Source organism: Schistosoma mansoni, chromosome 5, assembly GCF_000237925.1.
Source record: "Schistosoma mansoni strain Puerto Rico chromosome 5, complete genome".
In the NCBI taxonomy this organism is placed as follows: Eukaryota; Metazoa; Platyhelminthes; class Trematoda; order Strigeidida; family Schistosomatidae; genus Schistosoma; species Schistosoma mansoni.
Genome location: NC_031499.1, coordinates 7,132,105 through 7,154,854, shown reverse-complemented (window position 1 = coordinate 7,154,854; position 22,750 = coordinate 7,132,105). Strand labels below are relative to the sequence as shown.

Here is a 22,750-nt window from a genome sequence, read left to right as displayed (position 1 = left end):
CAGTTTTTGTTCATTCTTCTCGTGTCTCCACCTGTAACTCCTCCGGGGGCTACTGCCGTTTCCAAGCCCGGGTAAAGGAGGAGGGCTGGACATGGGGTTAGCGGCCCCATCTCGTAGAAAACCTACGTGCTAAAAAACGCTAACCAGAAAAAAATTATTTACTATCATTTGTGCATTAATTTCAATAGTTCAGATCATGAATCAATTGAATCTAGACCACTATAGAAAACCTAAAAGCAGTGAACGACCGTTTCGCCCTATTGTGGGACTCCTGCTCAGTAGTGTTCATCCACGATCCCGCCTCACGAGATTCAAACCCACGACTTATCACTGTCACACACGAGCGCTTACCCTCTAGAACCACTGATCTCAACTATTGAAATTTATATATAATATCCACAAAACCCCTTCTAACATTTTTTACATTTATTTAGACAAATCAAGAAAATCAACCACTTTTAGAGCTTGTTGAAAGAACAAAAAATGATCTTTTATCATTTGGTCGATCATCCTATTTATCTAATCATGAAAGAATTAAATATGAATCCAAATTTTTATATAATCCAACTGATATAGAAGGTAGGTCATTGAATAATTTTTTTTATATGAATATTTATCAAGATTAGAATATTTCGTCCATCTAAATAGTCTGAACTTCTTCAGCGTGATAAACATAATCAAAGTCATCAAAGATTTATATAACGTTGCTTTAACAATCATATCAAAATATATACTATGTTAAACCAATCATATTTGGATGTTGAATTTAGTAAATAAGATAATAATAACTATTGGATTTCAACCAGGTCTGTTGTGAGATAGTAACTCACTGAACACAATGGTGGACGGTTGAAGTTAGACACTAATATACTTGGATGCTAATTGGCTCAGTAATTTATAGGTTAAGGGCTCGCACGCAACACTGATAGGTCCTGGGTTCAAATCTCGCGAGGCGGGATCGTGCGTACTCATTGCAAAGGAGGAGTCCCACGATAGGACGAAACGGCTTTCCAATGCTTCCATGTTACCATGGTGGTCTAGCTTTAATTGACTCATGATTTCATATATTAAATTCCTGAAATCTCCCAAAAAACCCTTCTGACGATATAAATCAGTTAAATGAGAATCATGTAAAACGTTCAAGATGTATAGATTTTGATATGATTGTTAAAAAAGACGTCATATAAATCTTTGCTGACTTTGATTTTAACTATTACCCTGAAGAAGTCCAAACAAGTTGGCCGGACAAAACGTTGGAATTATTTTAAATTTCAGTTGCTGAGGTTGTTTCAAATATAATTTTCACATATAATGAATACATGTAGGAGCTTTAAACTTCCGAACACTGTGCCAAATAATACAACAGGCTTCCTTAGCTAGGACTTTAGAATCTCGCACCATCGATGTATGCTGCGTCTACGAAACGCGCAAACACGATCTGAGTAGCGTCACTCATTTGACTTCATCATGTCAAAATAAAGAACCAACTCGATTCATGCTTCGTGTATTTGGAAGCCCTGATGCTGCTCTCTGTAGCCTCGCTGGTGTAGGTATAGCATTAAGTCATTGGGCAGAACTAGCTCTTTTAGACTGGATCCGATTAGACAGTCGTTTGTGCGTTGTCCGACTAAATAGATAGGGACACTCGCCGTTGCCTCTTCGTCTTCTCTGCCTACTCTCTCACTGACTGCAACTCAGATGACGTAAAAGATGAATTTCACAGAAAGCTTTCTGACCTCCTCCAAAACGTTAGGCGCTTTGATGTAGTAATGGTGGCTGATGACCTTAATGCTCAAGTAGGTAAACTAAGCGAAAAAGAAAGACACCCGGGTGGATCTTATGGCGTCATGGCTCTTATTATAAGCTTTATTTTGACCTATGAACTATCACTACACGATTTACCATTCTTGAGTTATCCTCAGTCTATTAATTACTATCTCCCTTATTCACAACCACATTTGGTTAAATCTTGTACAAATGTTGTTTCCTATTTTGTAGTACGATGTTGTCTGTCTGTTTGGTATATAAACCCAGTATGTTCGGAAGAAAAGATTAATACCACAGAGGCTGTTATTGGTGTTCTGGACTTAACTGGCTGGGCTAGGCGGGAAGCGGGACCGATAAGGTCTCGAGACTGCTCGTACAGGTTTTTTGTATCATTGCTCCGATCGATAAATCACTGCTCTCTAATTGACGGGATCGTCACGTCATATATTAAACAGGGCACTCAGGCCACAAGATACAACAACTTCTACATGAAGCAACCTCTAATAGTGATGTCAAGAAAGACAATAAATGCTTTATAGTTAAATTACTTGTGTTTATAGATTCATGAAGGGATTAACTGTTGGTTTAAGCCATGTTGATAGATCCAGACTGCCTAGTTGAGGTTCACATGGCAACCACGATTAGTGGTTGGAGATGTTAAGTGATATAACTCAGAGTTCTCCGAAATGGTGCAGATAGATCCAATAGTTTGTCTAAGTTGTCATCTGAAATGTCATTATTCCTTCATACATATCTTCCCACTTCTTTTCCAACCATTTTCTTGATGTTTATTCTTTTTCATTATCACTGCTACTAAATTATTCTGATCTCTTTTATTATACCTCTTGCTAATTTTATTTTTGTGCGAATGTGGTATAGTGAATCTGGCCTGTAAACATTTATGCCAGATTCTGCTTATATGATGAGTGGTTGACTGACCAAAAGGTCAAGCTCAAGTAGACACGAAACTCAGGATGTATATACCATCATATTATTTGTGTTTTGATTGCCGGATACATCAGTATACCGTTGTTGATGTTCACCCTGAAATGTATACTCAGTACCCATCATCTCGAACTTTCTAGAGGATTATCTTTTTATGGCTCTAAGTTTTGATAAAATTGATAAGTGAGTTTTCTGTGGAGAATTTAAGTAATTTTTTATATATAGTTGAAATCATCAGTCAATTGAAGCTAGACCACCATGGAAAACCTGGAAGCACTAGACGGCCATTTCGTCCTACCGTGGGACTCCTCAGCAGTACGAAACGGTGGTCTAGCTTCAATTGACTCATAATTTCAACTATATATAAAAAAATTACTTAAAATCTCCACAGAAAACCCCTTTATCATATGCTAACTAGTCAGTGGCTCCATGAGGTATTTCCTGGAGTTCTAGTGAGAAGCAATGACCAGTGGAGTTCAACTAGGTCTGTTGGGAGATATCAACTCACTGAATACATTAGTGAAATGGTTACTCAACTTCGTGTATCGGTTGAATTTAGACATTAACACCGTTGGATACCGGCTGGCCCAGTGGTCTATTGGTCAAGTTCTCCGGCGCGAGACTGGTAGGTCCTGGGTTCGAATCTCGCGAGGCGGGTTTGTGGATGCGCACTGCTGAAGAGGAGGTCCCGCAGTAGGACGAAACGGCCTTTCAGTGCTTCCAGGTTTTCTATGGTGGTCTAGCTTCAATTGACTCATGATTTCAACTATGTATATTAAAAAAAATGGATAAGTCCCAAAGTAGAAAAACCCTTGTTGCTAATTCTACTGTTAGACACTGATCATAATATAATCAACTTCTTTACTGAACCTTATATAATCGTTCAAAATTATTGAGACTGACTTTATGAATGATTTCATTCTTGTATTTCATTCCAGTACCTCTTGATTTAAAAACTGGCGGTAAACTACCACGATATTTAGAAGATGAAGGTTATTATATTGGTAAACAACCATATGTAGCTCCAACAAATTTACGTCGTTTGGAAAATCGTATTTTAAAAGAAATTCAAATGAATGTTTATGGATTAAAATCTATAAATGATTTCCATACAGCTGATATTCAATTACTCAATGGAACTTTACAAGATCCGGAATTAGAAAGTAAAAAACGATTGAAAATTCAGGTAATTCAATGAACCCTATACAATCTATTCTATTTAAGTAGTATGTACTTAGTATAAGTACATGGAATCAAACTTAGTAAACTCATTTATTTTCATGGTAAACCTGTTTCATTTGAAACAATTAATCCATGTAAGCAAAGATGGATAGTGGCTCGCAATGGAATCCAGTTTGACGCGCGTTTCGTCCTATTTGGGACTCGTCAGCTGGATGTATCTGTATCTCATAGTTGGGAATAGATCGGAACTAAAGGACCACATAGACATTTAATTGATCACTATTCAGTAATCAATCAGTTGTAACTATCTCAGTTCTATAGGTAGTCATCCGTTGTGAAAGTTACTCAATGGTTACGCCTCAGACTGTGATAACGATTCAAGTCCCATACGAAGCATTTGATTAGTCTCTTGTTGGCATATGTGCATACTGTGCGTATCGCTTCGCTATAGCCTTAATTCAAAAGCATTATAAGTAAAAATGGATAGAGGCTAACAATAGGATCCAGTTTGACGCGCGTTTCGACCTATTTGGGACTCGTCAGCTGGATGTATCTGTATCTCAGAGTTGAGGTTCACTCGAACCCAGTACCTTTCGCTTCGAACGCCATCGCGTTATCCACTCGGCCACTGAGTCCTGATAGCTACTTGCTTGTGCGATGAGGTGAAGTTTAAATTCACTTAGTGTTGTTTGTTTGAATCTTCCCATTGATGTTTAGGACTGCAACTGATCAGTCTCTTATGTGCATACTGTGCGTATTGCCTCGATATAGCTTTATTAATTATAGCCTAACTAATCCATATTCAATCATTTTGGATTAATTTGAGATGACCAACTAGTACAATTGGTGAAAAATCTTTCAATCTTACTACTATTGGATTTCATCAGTCACAAAATGTTCATCACAACAGTTAAGATCTATATTGAAGCCTTCAAGGTTATTTGAATGAATACATGATAGGTCTTTCGATTGAATGCTAGATTCCGTTCCTATGCTCTTCTAGTAATTTTCAGGCTAAATCTACACAGCAGCTGGAAGACGGGAGAAAAGGCTCGAAATATGGAAGAAAGGCTTTATGTACAGAAAATCTAGGGAATTTATAGCATTTTAGATGGCCTTCGGCTTCCGAAGATTTCAGGAACGTTACTAAACATAGTAGCACTATAGGTAATCATCCAATCAGAAACGCAACATGTGACTTTTCACTTTCTAGATGAATCAGGCGAAACGTCCAATGAATAGTGATTAGATAGGATGCTTTTCAGCAATTTCAGACCCTATTTTTCGCTTTTTTTCAAGGAGTTTTTTCAATTTCCTTAACTATTAGTCCATCTTAACGATGAAATTTTTACAATTGATTGATTATTAGATGGTGATCAATGTTATATATGTCAAGTTCTAGCATGAAATCTCTAGATCTAGGGTTTCCTGTTTACTAACTCCGACCACCATCTTCTGAAGTTTTTAATCATTCTTTTTAACCCATAACGGCCATTTCGTCCTATTATGGGACTCCACCTTGGCAGTACGCAGATACGATCCCGCCTAGCGAGATTCGAACTGATACATCCTGAGTTTGAATCTTGCGAGGTAAGATCATGGATGCGCACTTCTGAGGAGGAGTCCCACAATAGGACGAAATTGCAGTCCAGTGCTTCCAAGTTTTCTATGATGGTCTAGCTTCAATTGGTTCATGATCTCAAGTATTGAAATATTTCAAATTTGTATAATATTTAATATTAATCATTTTATTTTCTTATATTATTAGTCATGGTTTCGTGAAGATGGTTCACTTGATTTACAATCAAATCCATTACGTAATATTCCATCAAGACCACCTTTATGGGATGATCAATTTAATCCATTACCTGAAAAATTACAAATATTTTATGTACATGTAAGTATGTATAGTATGATTGAAGAAGAGAACAATATAAATACATATACTGTATATTAAGAATTAGTTTAATTATTAACAGTTAAGGGTTACTACTTTACTTACATCTGTTACCCCTTGTGGAGGATCATAAGCCGCCCATCAGTTCTGGTTAGCGTTTTCTCAGCGAGTTAGTTTTCTACAGGATGGGGTCGCTAACCCCATGCCCAACCCTTCTCCTTTACCCGGGCTTGGGACCGGCAGTAACTTTATAAAAGCTATAGGTGGAGTTACAGTTAAGGGTGGTCAAACCAAAATGTGACATCAGTGATTGAAGTCACTAACTTTTAATCTAAGCCATGTTGGTAGATGCAGACTATTTGATTAGGGTCCTACGTTGTAGCTGACTGACTGACTGACTTAATTACTAACATTATCGACTAATCTCAATAGGAGAATCCTTGGAAACCAAGAAGCATTGGATAGTGTAGGATATAAACTATTGTATTAATTAAATTCATTTGACATTGTTTGATTGAATCTTCCCGTTGATGTTTAGGACTACAATTGATCAGTCTCTTATTGACCATATGTGCATACTGTGCGTATTGACTCGATATAGACTTAATTAACAAACATTGTAAGCCAAGATGGATAGTTACTAGCAGTAGAATCTAGTTTGACGTACGTTTCATCCTATTTGAGACTCATCAGCTGGATGTACCTACATCTCAGACCCGTTGATGTTCACTCTGGGACTCGAACTCAATAGCTGAGTGGATAACGCGATGGCGTTTGAAGCGAACCGTACTGGGTTCAAGTCCAAAAGTGACACATCAACTCTGAGATACAGGTACATCCAACTGATGAGTCCCAAATAAGACGAAATGAGAGTAAAACTGGATTCGATTGCTAGCCACTATCCATCTTTACTAAAATTAACTTTGATTCTAATCAAATCTTTCTTTGTTTGTTTTAAAGCCATTGTCATTTGAAATAACACAGAATCTATTCAATATGGAATCAAAAGGTTTAACAACACAAAATCTGCTAACATCTTTATCCAAATATAAACATATTGGTTCATTCAATCATGATAATAATAATAATGATAATGTTGAATATCGTTTATATGTGAATATTCAACGTATTATATTTGATTATCATCCATTATTTAGTTTAGAACATGTTTATACACAAAATTTACGTCAAATTATTCAAGCATATGAATTAACATTATCGAAAGATCAAGTCAATGCATGTATTCAAAGAGTAAGTTCATTTGGTATAAGTATATGTGACATGTCAGCTGACCTCATCCATACTGTCACTGAAATCGGAAATCAATGTTCCAGGACTTTTATGTTCAATGATGATAAGTCTTCCTAATTGAACGCTATACTCGGATTCTAAGCTAGTCTTGTAACCCCCCCCCCAAGTTAGAACTACACAGCGATTTGAACATGAGAGAAAAGGCCCAAAATATATGAGAAGCACTTTACTCCAAAGTTCTATTTATGTACAGAAAATATACGGTTTCTATAAAATCTAAGAAGTCCTTGGGGCGAGACTATAATTTATGGACGAGCCAATCAGAAGCGTTTGAGGGATTTTAAGGTCATAGCGCTGATTTCAGTACCTGATGTTCATGTACGATCGGTTCACAGAGGATTTTAGAGAAGACGTGACAATTAAGCGGCTACAACAAATGAGACTACTACGAAGTTCCTGTATTTTATAATTGAGGGTATTAAATGACTTGTAGATATTGTGCAGACTACTGTGATGTTGTCCTTCGATGCAATATATGTTGAAGGAAGACGTTTGCTAGGATGGGAACCTTTATCGCTCAATCCGGATTGAAACTAAGGCATATTATAATAATTGCCGCCAACTGTATAATAAAAGCACCGGTATTATTGGCTGCAATAATCGCAGATATTACTGAAGCTTCAGCTTTTCAGTGGTATGAATATTGTAGGGACATATCCATAATGAAAATGATAAACTTATACAACCGGAGTACACACAAACAATATTGAAGCTATGTGGTTGAGGCTGATAGGGTTTTTATGACCTTATCATGGTTTCAGAGACCAACTATTATGGAGCCATATGGATGAACCTCTTTCTAACATTGACAAGTTTTTGGACCATATAAAAAAAGTATTCACTTTAATCCTTTGGTTTAGTATGATATATTTTTACTCTATGCTGGCTGCTTACTGATTGGCTAACATTTTTCAAAGCCATTCAAGATTCGTTCAAAGGTCGTCCATAAATTATAGTCTCGCCCTGTTGTCTTTGGCCTTGATCCTTGTTCGTGATGTAATCAAACTATCTTATTATGTAATATCTTTAGAGTGTACATTTCCCCTGGTTAACGATTCACCGTCAACATCAAAGTTATCGTTAGCATCTTTTCTTTGAGTAGTACTTTCGTGTTTAGTTTTTTTCTTTCTGTAGAACGTACGTTTCAAATATATCATGATGTTTTATTGTATTTGATATAATAAGCACCAAATCAGTATATTTGTCTTAAAGAGGATCATACTGACTAACGAAGTTCAACTGTATCATAGTTCAAAGCATAAGTCGATTGAAGCTAGACCACCAAAGAAAACCTGGAAGCATTGGTTGGCCGTTTCGTCCTATTGTGGGACTCTTCAGCAGTGCGCATTGAACTGTATCAATCATTGAATTGATTTCTTATATAAAATTATGCATAGTTTTACTTAGGGTATTGATAACACCGAATATTAGAAAAGTCGTTTTATATATTTAAAAAAAGATTATCATCAAATGGAACGACTTTTTACCATTACAGCAAAACCCTCGAAACCAAAACTATTCCCAAAATTTACTTTATTAATATATACTACTAACTGATGTAAGTAGTTAAGTACAAATCATAGAAATCTGAAAATCTGCTCACGACAAATGGTATCATTGGTCGACGAATCAACATTGAAATTCAATGAATCAGCGAATCAACTATCAATGCCCATTTACGCTTACGAAATTACGTAGATCACATATAGGTTATTGATGTAGTTGAGACTAATGATATTTATACAAGATAGTTAGTTAGTTACTTTCCTGTACGAACAACAACTTCGTAAGCTACTAATCATTCATTTAATTATTATTTGAACACATAAATATTGTACAAGGGGCCACCAGATATATATGCGCCACACAAATTTCATTTGATTTGTGTGAGGGCTGTGATACTACTCAGGTGCTCAAACCGAAACTGGTGGTTTTCTTGGGGAGCCACAACCAGAGCATTTGATCTAAACGTTTGACCCACAAGTCAGTATAGCATTGTAAAGAGATGAAGTCCCATGGTAGCTGGTGACCAACAATTGATTCATACGCCATTTGTTTCCTCAGGATACTAGAGCCCATGTGCACCATTGATTTAGAATCAGGGTTTTCCAACTCCCCTAGATAGACTTTTCGTGTCCACCAACCCGGTTAGAGCGTCGAACATTGGCTTTTCGTCCTGTCAGTTTCATAAACAATACCCCTGTTGCGAGAAGGCAATGAGTAGGTTTTTCCTGGCAGAGTCTATAAGCGTCTCATCAAATCGTCTCTCTTATAATCCTTAAAACATCACAGTTTATTATCAATATACGGCTCACTTGTATGAAGTTTAACAAAGGCATCAAAATTCGCGATAAAAGAGATTTGTATCCAAATTCCTTTCGAACATCAATAATTCGATTCCGATAAGCTTAATCGAAATAGACAAAGGATGTATTACTGATTGAAGAGAAAGTGTTTTGAAAAAGTAAGTGTCACAGCTTTCATATAAGAAAACCTTAAGTCATTCAAAAATTATAATTTCAGAAATCTTTTTTCTCATAGTTGAAATCATGAGTCAATTGAAGCTAGACCACTATGGTAAATCTGGAAGCACTGTACAGCTATTTCGTCCTATTGTGGGATTCTTCCTTGGCAATGAGCATCCACAACTATGCATATTAGTTATCCTCTATTTAGACTAAATTATGCCTATAACTTGTAATATCAATATCATATCCAACACTTTTCCACTGGACGTTATTCAGTGATTGACAACAATTAAATGACCTATCGGTTATGGAGAAGTTGATTACATTAAACATAAGCGTCATGGTTATCGTATTCCAACTATATAACTAAAATAAAATGCATCATGATCTTGAATCTACTATGTGTTATATCGAGCGATTGCGTGCTCTGTTATTATATGACGTTATGAGACCGCCAATTAATTAGGAGTGAATTAACGATCAGACCAATGATACACGAAAACCGAATTAGCAGTCCAAAGTACTTGACGGTCCTGCTTTCTGCCTAGCCCATCCAGTTAAGTTCAGAACACCAATAACAGCCTCAGCGGTATGAATCCTTGTATTTCAAACATATTGAGTTTATATACCAAACAGACTGACCACATCGTACCAGTAAAATAGAAAATAACATTTGTACAAGATTTGGCCTAATGTGGCTGTGAATAGGGGGTGTAGTAATTAATAGACTGGGTATAACTCAGGAATAGTAAATCGTACAGTAATAGTCTGTAGGTCAAAATAAAGCTTATTATAAGAGGAACACGAATATGAATAGTTTAGTTACTTAACAATTATACAATAGGCAATATGCGTATCATATTGGTCCACAAATAGTTCTCAAAGTTACCATTCATTAATCGCTTCGGTAGAAAACACTATGGTCAGTGACCAATTCAAAACTAGATCAGTAGGATTTGTTTATAACACTGGTTAAGTGACCAGTTATTGGATTCACTTAGTCTTATCAAATACTAGTTACAGACCGCATAACTCTATGATGGCTTCCTTGAGATTGGGACTAGAAAACATAGATTCAAAATCTCTATGATACATTTTGCTAACAAATGCCTCTCAGTCTGAAGATAGTATTCATAGCTTTCTGTCGAATGCTTTTAATCACTTAAACTTTATTGTTTTTTTAATTCATTTAGTAATGTTTGTTTGAATATTCCCATTGATGTTTCGGACTGCAACCCCATCACACAAGCAAGTGGCTATTAGGATTCAGTAGCTGAGTGGATAACGCAATGGCGTTCAAAGCGAAAGGTACTGGGTGCGAGTTGCAGAGTGAACATCAACGAGTCTGGGATACAGGTACATCCAGCTGACGAGTCCCAAATAGGACGAAACGCGCGTCAAACTGTAATTCACTGCTATCCACTGTCCATGATTGCTTATAAGGCAGTTCGCATAGGATGCATGTATACCAGCAAGCGACCAATAGGGACAATCGAATGTATTTCAATACAGAATTACAGGACCTCTTAGTAAAATGTGAGAATCATACAATAAATACTTCATCTGCATAATGTCAATCAATCATCTCAGACTAAACTGTTCTTTCATTTCCACACCAATTAGTCTCTGTTCTCATTCTCATTTATTTTATCTCCTAAACCTTCAGCCACCAGACATTTCACTTTTGATTGATAATACATACTACTTATATCTGTCAACATCAGTAGCATACACCACAATATTATTTGATTATCTGAGATGTTGTTCAATATCTTCTTTTTAGATTAGTGCCTTGAAACGAGCATTGAGACAACTTGAAGCAAAACGAAATAATAATGCAGTAAGTTCCTTTTTATGGGATATTCAAATGAATGATGTCAGTAAATGTAAATATTTTCACTGGTATTGTTGTATAGGGAGATGGTTAGGTTATATCAAGAGACTAATTATTATACAATTAGACTCCAAGTTAGTGCTTGCCTCATGATGTAGTTTAGTGATTTCCTCAATGTATGTCCATTCCACTTTCAACGTCTATTCCTAATTTTCTCTTCAGCTGGAAGCTGGTTTGTCCTCTCCCATAAAACGCTGTTGTTGATAGTATCCGGCCAGTGAATGTTAAGAATTTTACGTAGACAACTGTTTATAAACAGTCGTACCTTCTTGACAATGGATTTAGTAGTTCTCCACGTTTCAGCACCGTACAGTAGAACTATCTTGACGTTCGTATTGAAGATTACCATCAAATTAGTATTAAGCATATTCCGTTGTACTGTGTAGTCATTTAGCTAAGCTTAATGATTGAATATACACTTTAAGATGAATGTTTCATGATCCATGATTTGATTGTTTTCTTCGTATTATTGTTGTATGTCTAAGATTAGGAGTAATGATTAAACTTAAGTTAATCATTTAATAACGATCATTTAACTGTTATTCTAGACAAAAGTATTAGTGTCAACTTTGTATAGACCTTATCACACAAACTGGTGATGGAATAGTAGACGCGCACTACTGAGGAGACTCACAATAGGACGAAACGTCCGTCAAGCGCTTCCAGGTTTTGCATAGTGGTCTACTTTCAATTGACTCATGATGTCAATTATTAAAATTATATTTAAGTAAATCAAGAACAATCAGATTTACAGGATACAATGAATTAATTGTAAATTTCGGAGATTCTTATCAGTGAAGTAGTTAGTTAGTTAGTCAAAATTGATGAAGAACATGGGACATATCTACATTTGTTCAAGTCGTTATACCCCATTAGCACAGCGAGATGAAATTGTCAGGGCGAATCGCGAAGTAGTAGATGTAGTATCAACATTATTAGCAATTGGAAAGATTAGGCATCCAAGATACAATTCGAGAGAATGTAAATTAGTTAGTAAACTTTTACGATGAATTAGGAGACTTAGGACACAACGGAAGACAAAAAGTAAATACACCTACACCATTGCATATGATTTTCAGCTATATCACTTAAAATCTCCAACTATTGATTGCGATAATCAAGTGGACCCTAGCCAATTAGTTTACATTTACTTACATGACTCAATCCAATCTTCGATGAAGGTGAGTTTGAAAAGATGCAGACAAACATAAGAAAGAGGAAGAAGAAACAAATTACTTAATATAGAAGATAAGAATGATGATTATTTGTTTCATAGTTGAAAGCGTGATTCAATTAAAGCCAGACCACCGTGAGAAACCTGGAAGCACTGAACAGCCGTTTCGTCCTACTGTGGGACTCCTCAGTAGGGTGCATCCCCGGCCTCACATCGCGAGATCCGAACCCTGAACTTACCAGTCTCGCGCCAGACCACTGAAGTGGCAACCGATAGTGTTTATGTCTAACTTCAACCAATCCACGAAGTTGAGCAACCGTTCACCAATTGACTTCAGTGAGTTCCTATATCACAACAGACGTGATATAAACTCCACTGGTTACTGTTTCTCACTAGAACTCCTGGATTCAGCTCTCGAAGTTAGTCACTAGTGAGCATATGATTATTATTATCAGAAGGGGTTTTTTGTGGAGATTTAGTATTTTCATAGTTGAAAGCATCAGTCGATTGAAGATAGAGCATCAGGGAAAACGTGGAAGCACTGGTGGTAAAATCTGTTGAATATGTTCAGAACTTTGATATTAATTTGTTTTCAAACTTTTTGTTAACTATAAATCTCCTCCTCTATTTCTCTGAACTTTTCAGAATATTTTAAGTCAAGATGAACTATCAGATATGGATTATCGTATTGAAGATTATTATCATGAAATTAGGTAAATCTACATTATTTTCTATCATTTTATGTATATTTTCATTGGAACTTTTATGCTGACGATTCGTGGATTAGTTGAAGTTAGACATTAAAACCGTTGGATTCCAGATCAGTGATATAGAGGTTAGGCGTTTGCGCGCGACACCGATGGTTCTAGGTTCGAGTCGAATGTGTGGAATCGTGGATACGCCCTGCTGAGGAGTCTCATACAATGAAGAGACGACCTTCCAGTGCTTCCAGGTTTCCCATGGTGTTCTAGCTTTAATCGGCTGATGAGTTTAACCATGAAAAAAAATATATATGTACAACAACTCTCCCCCTCTGTTTTCAAAGGAAAGTTTTCTGTGGTACTTAAACCATTGTATGGAGGAGGGATTTTGATATCGGTAGTCCAACATGTTGTGAAAAGTTTATTACATTTCTCTCACTGGAATTCGATTTATTGGTATAAAGGTAACATTCTTTGTTTGAGACTTCAATGTCCTAAGCTTTTTAACATGTAGAATAGTCGGTGCTCACTGTTTAGATATGTTCGTATTTAGGAAAAGTCAGCGTACTGATGTCACCAGACTATTGTCAGTCCTCTCGTTTTGATATCAGGGCTTATAATATGAAAGACGTCACAAGACAAACCATCACATGGAATCCTGAAGGTCAAAGGAGAAGAGGAAGACCAAAGAACACATTACGTCGAGAAATGGAGACAGACATGAGAAGAATGAACAAAAGTTGAACAGAATTAGAAAGGAAGACTCAGGACAGAGTGGGTTGGGGAATGCTGGCCGGCGGTCTATACTCCATTGGGAGTAACAGGCGTAAGTAAGTAAGTTTGAAAGAGTCAAGAGGAATTAATTTTTGTAGACTAACTTTCCTTTATTTGTCATTTATATTTTGTAGTTTAATGCGTCGTGCAAGAAATCATGCAGAAGCTTATGAAAAAGGATTGTTGACTTCAGCTCTTCGTGCATGGAAACGTGTTAAAGAAGCAAGACAAACTAGTGGTTGTACAAATACTACTGTACGATTAAAAATCACTAAGTAAGTAATTAGTCTCTGACTTTTAAAAGATTCTTCATTATGAATAACTTGGTTATTGCTGATGATGTCCAAATTAGTGATTGGTACACATTTGAGTCCTGACAAAATACTATTCCTTATATTACAACAAACAGAGGCAAACAGAATGATCTTTAAGGAAAGTTCCATAAAATAAATATAAGAATTGTTTACAGTTGAAAATCTAGAGCACTGAAATACTGACTTAATGGTAAACTCTATCAGCCCCCAAATACCCTGGGAAGGCCGAGAGTGAGGAGAGTCTGCTCTACCTCTCAAAATGCTCTCACATGGCCAGGTTATTAATAACCTTTTTAAATGAAATGAACCATTCGTTTTATTCATTACTTTTTATACTATACACAACACAGTTAAATGTTTACTTCATTCCTAGAAAAGTATAGAATAATAAGTAATATATACAAGTCAAAAGGCGGATTTTTAGTAATTTTATATAGTTGAGTACATGTGTCAATTGAAGCTAGACCGCCATGGGAAACCTTGAAGCACTGGACAACCGTTTCGTACTATTGTAGTTGAAGTTGAACATTAACACCATTAGATGCCGGCTGGCTCAGTAGTCTATCGGTTAAGTGCTCGCACGCAAGACTGATAGATCGTGGGTTCGAATCTCGCAAGGCGGGGTTGTAGATGCGCGCTACCAAGGAGAAGTCCCACAATAGGACGAAACGGCTATCCAGTACTTCCAGGTTTTCCATGATGGTCTAGCTTCAATTGACTCATGATCTCAACAATATAAAATATATACAGTCAGTCAGTCAGCTACAACGTGGGATCAGGTAAATTTATGCATCGGTCCAAGTTGCCATCATAAAAGTAAACATTGAATGATATTTAATATTGAACAATCATTTCTTATTTAATCATTTAGACAAATAACCAATGTAGAACAAGATCAAGCTGATTGGAATCAAGAATTAGATGATATTGTCAATGAAGCAAAACATGAATATGATATACAATATAAAATAGAACAAAAGAAATATGAAGAAGAATTGGCTAAATATAAGAAAGAGAAGAAACAACAAGTTGGTTTTTTATAATATTCTTACTTGCCTACTTATGCCTGTTACTCCCAATTGAGTATAGGCCGCCGACCAGCATTCTTCAAACTTAACATCCAGCTGACGAGTCCCAGATAGGACAAACGAGTGTCAAACTAGATTCCACTGCTAGCCATTATTCATATTTGCTTACCATGCTTGTGAATTTGGGCTTTATCGAGGTAATACGTACAGTATGCACATATACCAATTAGAGACTGACCAGTTGCAGTCCTAAAAACATCAATGGGAAGATCCAAACAAACAATACTAAATGAATTTCAACTTCACTCCATTGCACAAGCAAGTAGCTATCAGGACTCAGTGGCCGAGTGGATAACGTGATGACGTTTGAAGCGAACGGTACTGCGTTCGAGTCCCAGAGTGAACATTAACTCTGAGATGCAGGTATATCCAGATGACGAGTCCTGAATAGGACGAAATGCGCGTCCTGGATTTCATTGCTAGTCACTATTCATCTTTGCTTATAATGTGCAGAAATTTATTTGAAATTTAAGATTTAGATGTGTGAAGGTAGGGAATGCATACATCTTATCCGCAATGATTGATTTTGAATCAGTAACATCATTATTAAAACTAGAAACTCTGATGAACTAATACTATCCGGACTGAAAGATGATGATTTCATGAATTGTTGCCAAGATTTCGACTGACTATTCTTAACCTTGTATCAACTAACTCCTTTTATAATCACTGTTAGATCGCAACCTGGTCGGTGACCTATGCTCCATTGTGAGTAACAGGCGTAATTAAGTAAGTAAGTTAGATTCCACGATATATGGTGGTTGATCATTGGTAATACATTTACAAGGTATTTGAAATAATGAATGAATATACTTTCATATATAAACTTGATATTTGTATCTAAAGCCTTGGAACTTGTTTCAACATTATTTCTGTCATATATGAGAAGTAACTCTGAGAGATTTGTGATAGAGTACTCTCCATCTATGTATATCTCCGACTTTCATAGGCCATATTTCCCAGCTATAGAGTATTACAAAGCTAATTATTGTACAGTATAACTACTTCGTCGTAGACAAACGGAAACTTTATCTCAAGCACAGGTGGAGCATGTTGGAAAAGAAAGAACAAATTTTACATATCTGAGACTAGATTTTATCAGCCACTGAACTATCAAGATTGATAAAACTTGAGGGGAAAGTGAAGTATATTCATCATGTTTGTCTACTTCAATTCAACATATGAAACGATGATATTCTTCTTTAGTTTGTCTAAGATTTGAAATGTCTTCATCGGTAGTAAACTTCTAATGAGTGGTTCGTAGATTACTTTCCAGTTAACCTGTCCTTATTGATTGTACTTCTTGAAGAGATTTAGGCGGAACTATGGAATCTTTTGTGTGCTTCATAAGATCATGCTACTTTGCAATTGATATTGACAATGTTGGTATCCTTAGGTTTAATCCTTCCTAAGGTCATTTATACATATTACTAAGCAGTCCTTTACTGGGGGTCAAATGTAGAGAAATTTGAACACTTTACCTCTATCAGAAGGGGTTTTGTGGAGATTTCAGTATTTTTCAAAGTTGAAATCATGAGTCGATTGAAGCTAGACCACCATGAAAAACCTGGAAGCACTGGACGGCTCAGTGGTCTGTAGTCCTATTGTGGGACTCCTCAACAGTGCGCATCCACGATACTTCTACTTGAAATTTATAGTGATGATGTTAATCACAAGAACAATGAAAGCTCGACGACCGAACCATTCAACTTAGGGAATAAAACTCTGCTTTAATAAGACCAAACAGTTATGGAATATATCATGATCATCGTTGGTACCTCAGCTGATGAATATCCTTCATAAATGATACTTACTTCTTCAAAATACTACTTTAGTCGACAATTTTCAGTCAACTAGAAAGATATTATTGTTAATAACATTGTTTTATTATTTATCTTTGTAGGATGCTGCTCTTAGAAGACAACGCTTACGTGAATCAGGTCAAATAGATGGTGATTGGGAGGTAATATATATTTTACTTGTATTCAACGAGAACACAAGTAGGGACAATGGAATGTAAAGTAAAATTTGAGAACTCGCAAATCAGGATCGTGGATGCGCGCTGCTGAGAAGTCCCACAATAGGACGAAACGGCCGTCCAATGTTTCCAGGTTTTTCATGGTGGTTTAGCTTCAATCGACTCATGATCTCAACTATATAAAATTACTAAAAATCTCCACAAAACCCCCATCTGATAGCTATGTAGTAAATACTTCATTTACAAAATGTCAATCAATCGTCTCAGATTTCATTGTTTCTTCACTCCCTTATTAATCATTCTCTGTTCTCGTTCTGTTTTTTTCAATCTTCTTAGCCTTCCGCAGTCAAGCATTTCACTTTCGATTGATGACATATACTACTTATATCTGTCGACATCAGTAGCATACGCCATGTCAATTCGAACCATGAGGTTAACATATTATTCATAGTGTGTATCTGCTGATAGGTTGGAGGTGAAGGGGAAGGTATGAGATAGTATTTAAATGAAACGGATCAGATAGATTATTTAATAATTATAGAGTTTGGGAATAGTTTACATGAGATTACTAGAATTAGAAATTGATAAGATAGTTTACGTAATAATCGAATAGGATTTCATGAATTTACGTAAGGATAAATAGTACGATGAAGATTGCTTATTCATTGGCAAGACTGGCAACTTTATAAGAAAAGAACTGCTCACTCAAACAAATAAAAAATTTTATATAGTTGAAGTTAGACCACTATGGAAAACCTGGAAGCACTGGACTGCCATTTCGTCCTATTGTGGGACTCCTCAGTGTTAGTGCGCATCCACGATCCCGGCTCTCGAGATTCGAACCCAGGACCTATCAGTATCGCGCCCGAGCGCTTGACCTCTAGTAAAAAGCATTGACCAGTAGAGTTCAACCAGATCTGTTGTGAGATATCAACTCACTGAAGACAATGGTGGACAGTTGCTCAATTTCATGGATTGGTTGAAATTAGACATTAACTCTGTTGGATGCCAGTTCAATGGTTTTTGATTTCAGAAGTCAAATATCGGTTTATAAAACTTAATTGCTTCAATGTTTAATCAAATGAATTAAATTTATATCTCTCATATTTTCGGGGGGGGGGAGATTATTGGATTATCTGATGTTTCGTTTGCCAATTAACAGATCATACGACTATACTATGGAAGTAATTATATTATATGACAAGTAAGTATTAGTAGACCGGCGACCATACCACGTTGAAAGCACTGGTTCTCGTCCGATCACCGCAATTAAGCAACGTTGGGCCCGGTCAGTACTTGCAAAGTATTAGTAGGAATAAGAAACATCCCAGTCAGTTATTCATAAGAAAATATAAGACCAGAATGTTACACAACAAACACAATGAGAAACATTAAAGTCCAAATATCATAATCATTTGTGTTACTACAAAAATAAATATATTTCAGGTACAAGAAAGAGTGAGTGCTGGTCAGCGGCCTATGCTCCTCCATGAGGAGTAACAGGTGTAAGTAAATAAGAAAGATTGAAAATTTATAAATCAAGAATTATTCGTGATTATTATATAATCTCCAACCAACATGACTTTATTCGATGGTGCAGCTCCTTTCAACAATCAACATTATTATACACGGTTGCCATTTCTACATTTAGACAACCTTAGTTCTCTTTCAGTCAAATTGTATTCCATATAGAATTTTTAGTTAAACAATAACTGAGTATTTATCTAGAGTTTAATAGTCACTAAAGATTATTCATAATCAATGATTATCCTCCCAAGTACTTTTTATTTTTCTGATATTGTATGGTAAATACCATTGTAGTGTATGTTACTTATGTCGATAGATATAATTAGTATGTAGCATCAGTAAGAAGTGGAAACCCTGTCAGAAGAAAGCTAAGAAGATCAATTTGAAGAGGAAACAAAGACGGTTAAGTGCTTGCGCGCAAGACTGGTAGTTCCTGGGTTCGAATATCGCGAGGCGAGATTGTGGATGCGCACTGCTGAGGAGTCCCATACTAGAACGAAACGGCCGTCCGGTGCTTGAGTCAATTGAAGCTAGACCTCCAAGGAAAACCTGAAAGCACTGGAGAGCCGTTGCCTCCTGGTATGGGACTCCTCCACAATCTCACCTCGCGAGGTTCAAACCCAGGACCTACCAGTCTCGAGCCAGAGTACTTAACCTATAGACCACTGAACCGGCAATCGATGGTGTTAATGTCTAACTTCAACCAATCCACGAAGTTGAGCAACCATTCACCAATAGTCTTCAGTGAGTTCCTATCTCACAACCGACGTGGTTGAACTCCACTGGTCACTGCTTGTCACTAGAACTCCAGGAAGTACCTCTTGAAGCCACTCACTGGTGAGCATATAAGTTTTAACAGGAAATGTCAATGAAAGGTTATTCAATGAAATATAGTCATATAAAATATCAATCACATTTTGAATAACCTATACCTCTTTTCATTATATATATCTAAACAGGATAATGCTGAACTTGAACGTGAAGATGCACAAATTTTAGCACAACAGAAAGTCAAAAGAAGAAATCCACCAATACTTCCAAAACCATTTAATCCTCAAGAGATTAAAGATGAAACAGAAGTTATTCTAAGAAAATTTAGACGATTACCAAATGAACCAAAGATCACAGTTAGTTTAGTTGATGATGCTGTCATATCATCAAATAATGAATGTCCGAGGTATCATAAAACTATTTGATTTCATTTTTAAGATGTAATTTTATTCTTGTGATGATTCTATTGATAGATTACTTACGCCTGTTACTCCCAATGGAGCATTGGTCGCCGACCAGCATTCTCCAACCTACTCTCTCCTGGGCATTCCTTTCCAGTTCTATCCAACCACTGTTCATTCTTCTCATGTCTGTCTCCATTTCTCGGTGTAATGTGTTCTTTGGTCTTCCTCTTCTCCTTCGGCCTTCAGAATTCCATATGAGGGCTTGTGTTGTGACGCAGTTGGGTGTTTTCCTCAATGTGCGTCCTATCCACTTCCACCACTTCTTCCTGATTTCTTCCTCCACTGGATGGAATCTAGTTTGTTCTCTCCCACAGTAGAATGTTGCTGATAGTGTCTCGCCAACGGATCCAAAGTATTTTGAGTAGATAACTGTCAATAAACACCTGTAATTTCTGGATGATGGCTTTCGTAGTTCTCCAGGTTTCCGCCCCATACAGTAGAACTGTCTTGACATTTGTATTGAAAATTCTGATCTTCGTGTTGATTGACAATTGTTTTGAGTTCCAGATGTTCTTCTATTGATAGATAGTACTTTAAAATATCTAGTCAGTTCTAATCAAACTCTAAATGACTGACAGTTTTTAAGTTAAAGAGTATATAGAACTAATCGAACTACACTTGTTGGAGAAGCTTTGGAGGATGTGAAAACCTTGACATATATCTGGGCATTATCATTGATGAACATGGTGGATCTGATGCAGTTAGATGTGAAGACACGGATCGACAAAGCAAGAGTAGCATATTTACACTTAAAGAAGATCTGGAACTCAAAAAATTTGTCAACCAACACTAAGATCAGAGTTTTTAATACAAATGTCAAGACAGTTCTACTGTATGGAGCGGAAACCTGGAGAACAACGAAGGCCACCATCCAGAAGATGTAGATGTTTATTAACAGTTGTCTACGCAAGTTACTTCGGATCCGTTAGCCAGACACTATCAGCAACATTCTACTGTGGGAGAGAACAAACTAGATTCCATCCAGTGGAGGAAGAAATCAGGAAGAAGTGGTGGAAGTGGATAGGACGCACATTGAGGAAAACACCCAACTGCGTCACAACACAAGCCCTCATATGGAATCCTGAAGGCCGAAGGAGAAGAGGAAGACCAAAGAACACATTACACCGAGAAATGGAGACAGACATGAGAAGAATGAACAGTGGTTGGATAGAACTGGAAAGGAATGCCCAGGAGAGAGTGAGTTGGAGAATGCTGGTCGGCGGCCTATGCTTTATTGTGGGTATCAGGCGTAAGTAAATAAGTATATAGAACTGAAATTGTACTAAGAATAAATAAACTACAATTGTCTAGTGCATCATGTAGCCTCAGGATCCCATATAGTTGGCTTCAGTCTTAGCTCATTCATATTTAGATTGATTATTAGTTCAGCTGATTTATTTAACCGATCTCTTTTTATCCTCCTTTGATTGGTTTTTGGTAGCCACAAGAAAAATACATAAATAAATTTACAATTGCTTAATCACTGGGTAGTGATCAATGTCATGTGTCAGGTCCTTCTTAGTGCAGGTCGAATCCTATCGACGAGGTTGCAATGTGACCACTGGTCTAGGTGACTCAACAGTGTGTGCACTATGTTGAGATAAGATGATGGTTGGAGGTAGTCAACAGGAAACCTTGGATCTAGGTTTCGTGCTACTTGGCACTCGTTAGCCGACCATTCAGTGCTTCCACGTTTCAAATGGTGGTCTAAAATCATTCGATTCATGATCCTAATCAAAATCTTTGCGATCTCCACAATCCCACACTAATAATTACCAAATGTTTATTTGGTGAGACTATAATTTATGGGCGACCTTTGAGCGACGCTAAAGGGATTTTGAGAATGTCCATCTACCTACTAAGTTTAAGTGAGGTTTATAAACCAGTGTGATGAATTAGAATTATGACCAACAGTTGATGGTGAGGATTAAGGTTTACATTTAGAGTTTTCATCACCAACTGACATCATCTAAAATTCCCAAACGCCATTTAGTCGAGTGGACCTGTTATCGTAAATCTGATTGGTTCGTTCATAAATTATAGTCTCATCATTTAGTTTAAGATAATTTACCCCTTAACATGTTCTTTTTTTGGGTCTTTCCACCTAGGACTGAGCTGAATCGTCGTTTAAAATTACTTGAGTATACGTATTTTATCAAATTGTATTATAATCATAAATTAGTTGAAACTAGTCAACCACAGTAAGTTGTGTGTAACCGATTGTTTATTATTACCATTTATAAATGTTGTCAAGTTTTGATATATATGTGCACATATATGGTGTGGTGTTCCGGCCAGAAGCAGCTGGTGAAGCCTATTAAGGAGACGTAGTGGTCCTTCTGGAACGGATTCCGTCTTTTCGAGGCTCACAAACCCACTGCGTGAATGTGATTTAGTGGAGACCGCGGTTCCACAGGTCTTTGAATGTATGATGTTATCACATTAAAAGAACAAATAAAAGAAATTTACGATTTTACTTGCCCTTGGTATGTATG

At 36.7% G+C, this 22,750-nt stretch overlaps 1 protein-coding gene across 1 annotated transcript in view; it reads left to right on the top strand.

Moving 5' to 3' along the window:
* The window catches only part of Smp_143910 (hypothetical protein), a gene marked incomplete at both ends in the record, with an annotated part of 96,332 nt that overhangs the window by 13,819 nt on the left and 59,763 nt on the right, over nt 1-22,750 (top strand). The window contains 10 exons of the mRNA XM_018797763.1: nt 435-579; nt 3,651-3,790; nt 5,663-5,791; nt 6,752-7,042; nt 11,354-11,410; nt 13,284-13,351; nt 14,248-14,388; nt 15,299-15,455; nt 19,980-20,197; nt 22,364-22,456. Coding sequence (XP_018652773.1) covers nt 435-579; nt 3,651-3,790; nt 5,663-5,791; nt 6,752-7,042; nt 11,354-11,410; nt 13,284-13,351; nt 14,248-14,388; nt 15,299-15,455; nt 19,980-20,197; nt 22,364-22,456 — 1,439 coding nt within the window. The remainder of the gene's footprint in view (nt 1-434; nt 580-3,650; nt 3,791-5,662; nt 5,792-6,751; nt 7,043-11,353; nt 11,411-13,283; nt 13,352-14,247; nt 14,389-15,298; nt 15,456-19,979; nt 20,198-22,363; nt 22,457-22,750) is intronic.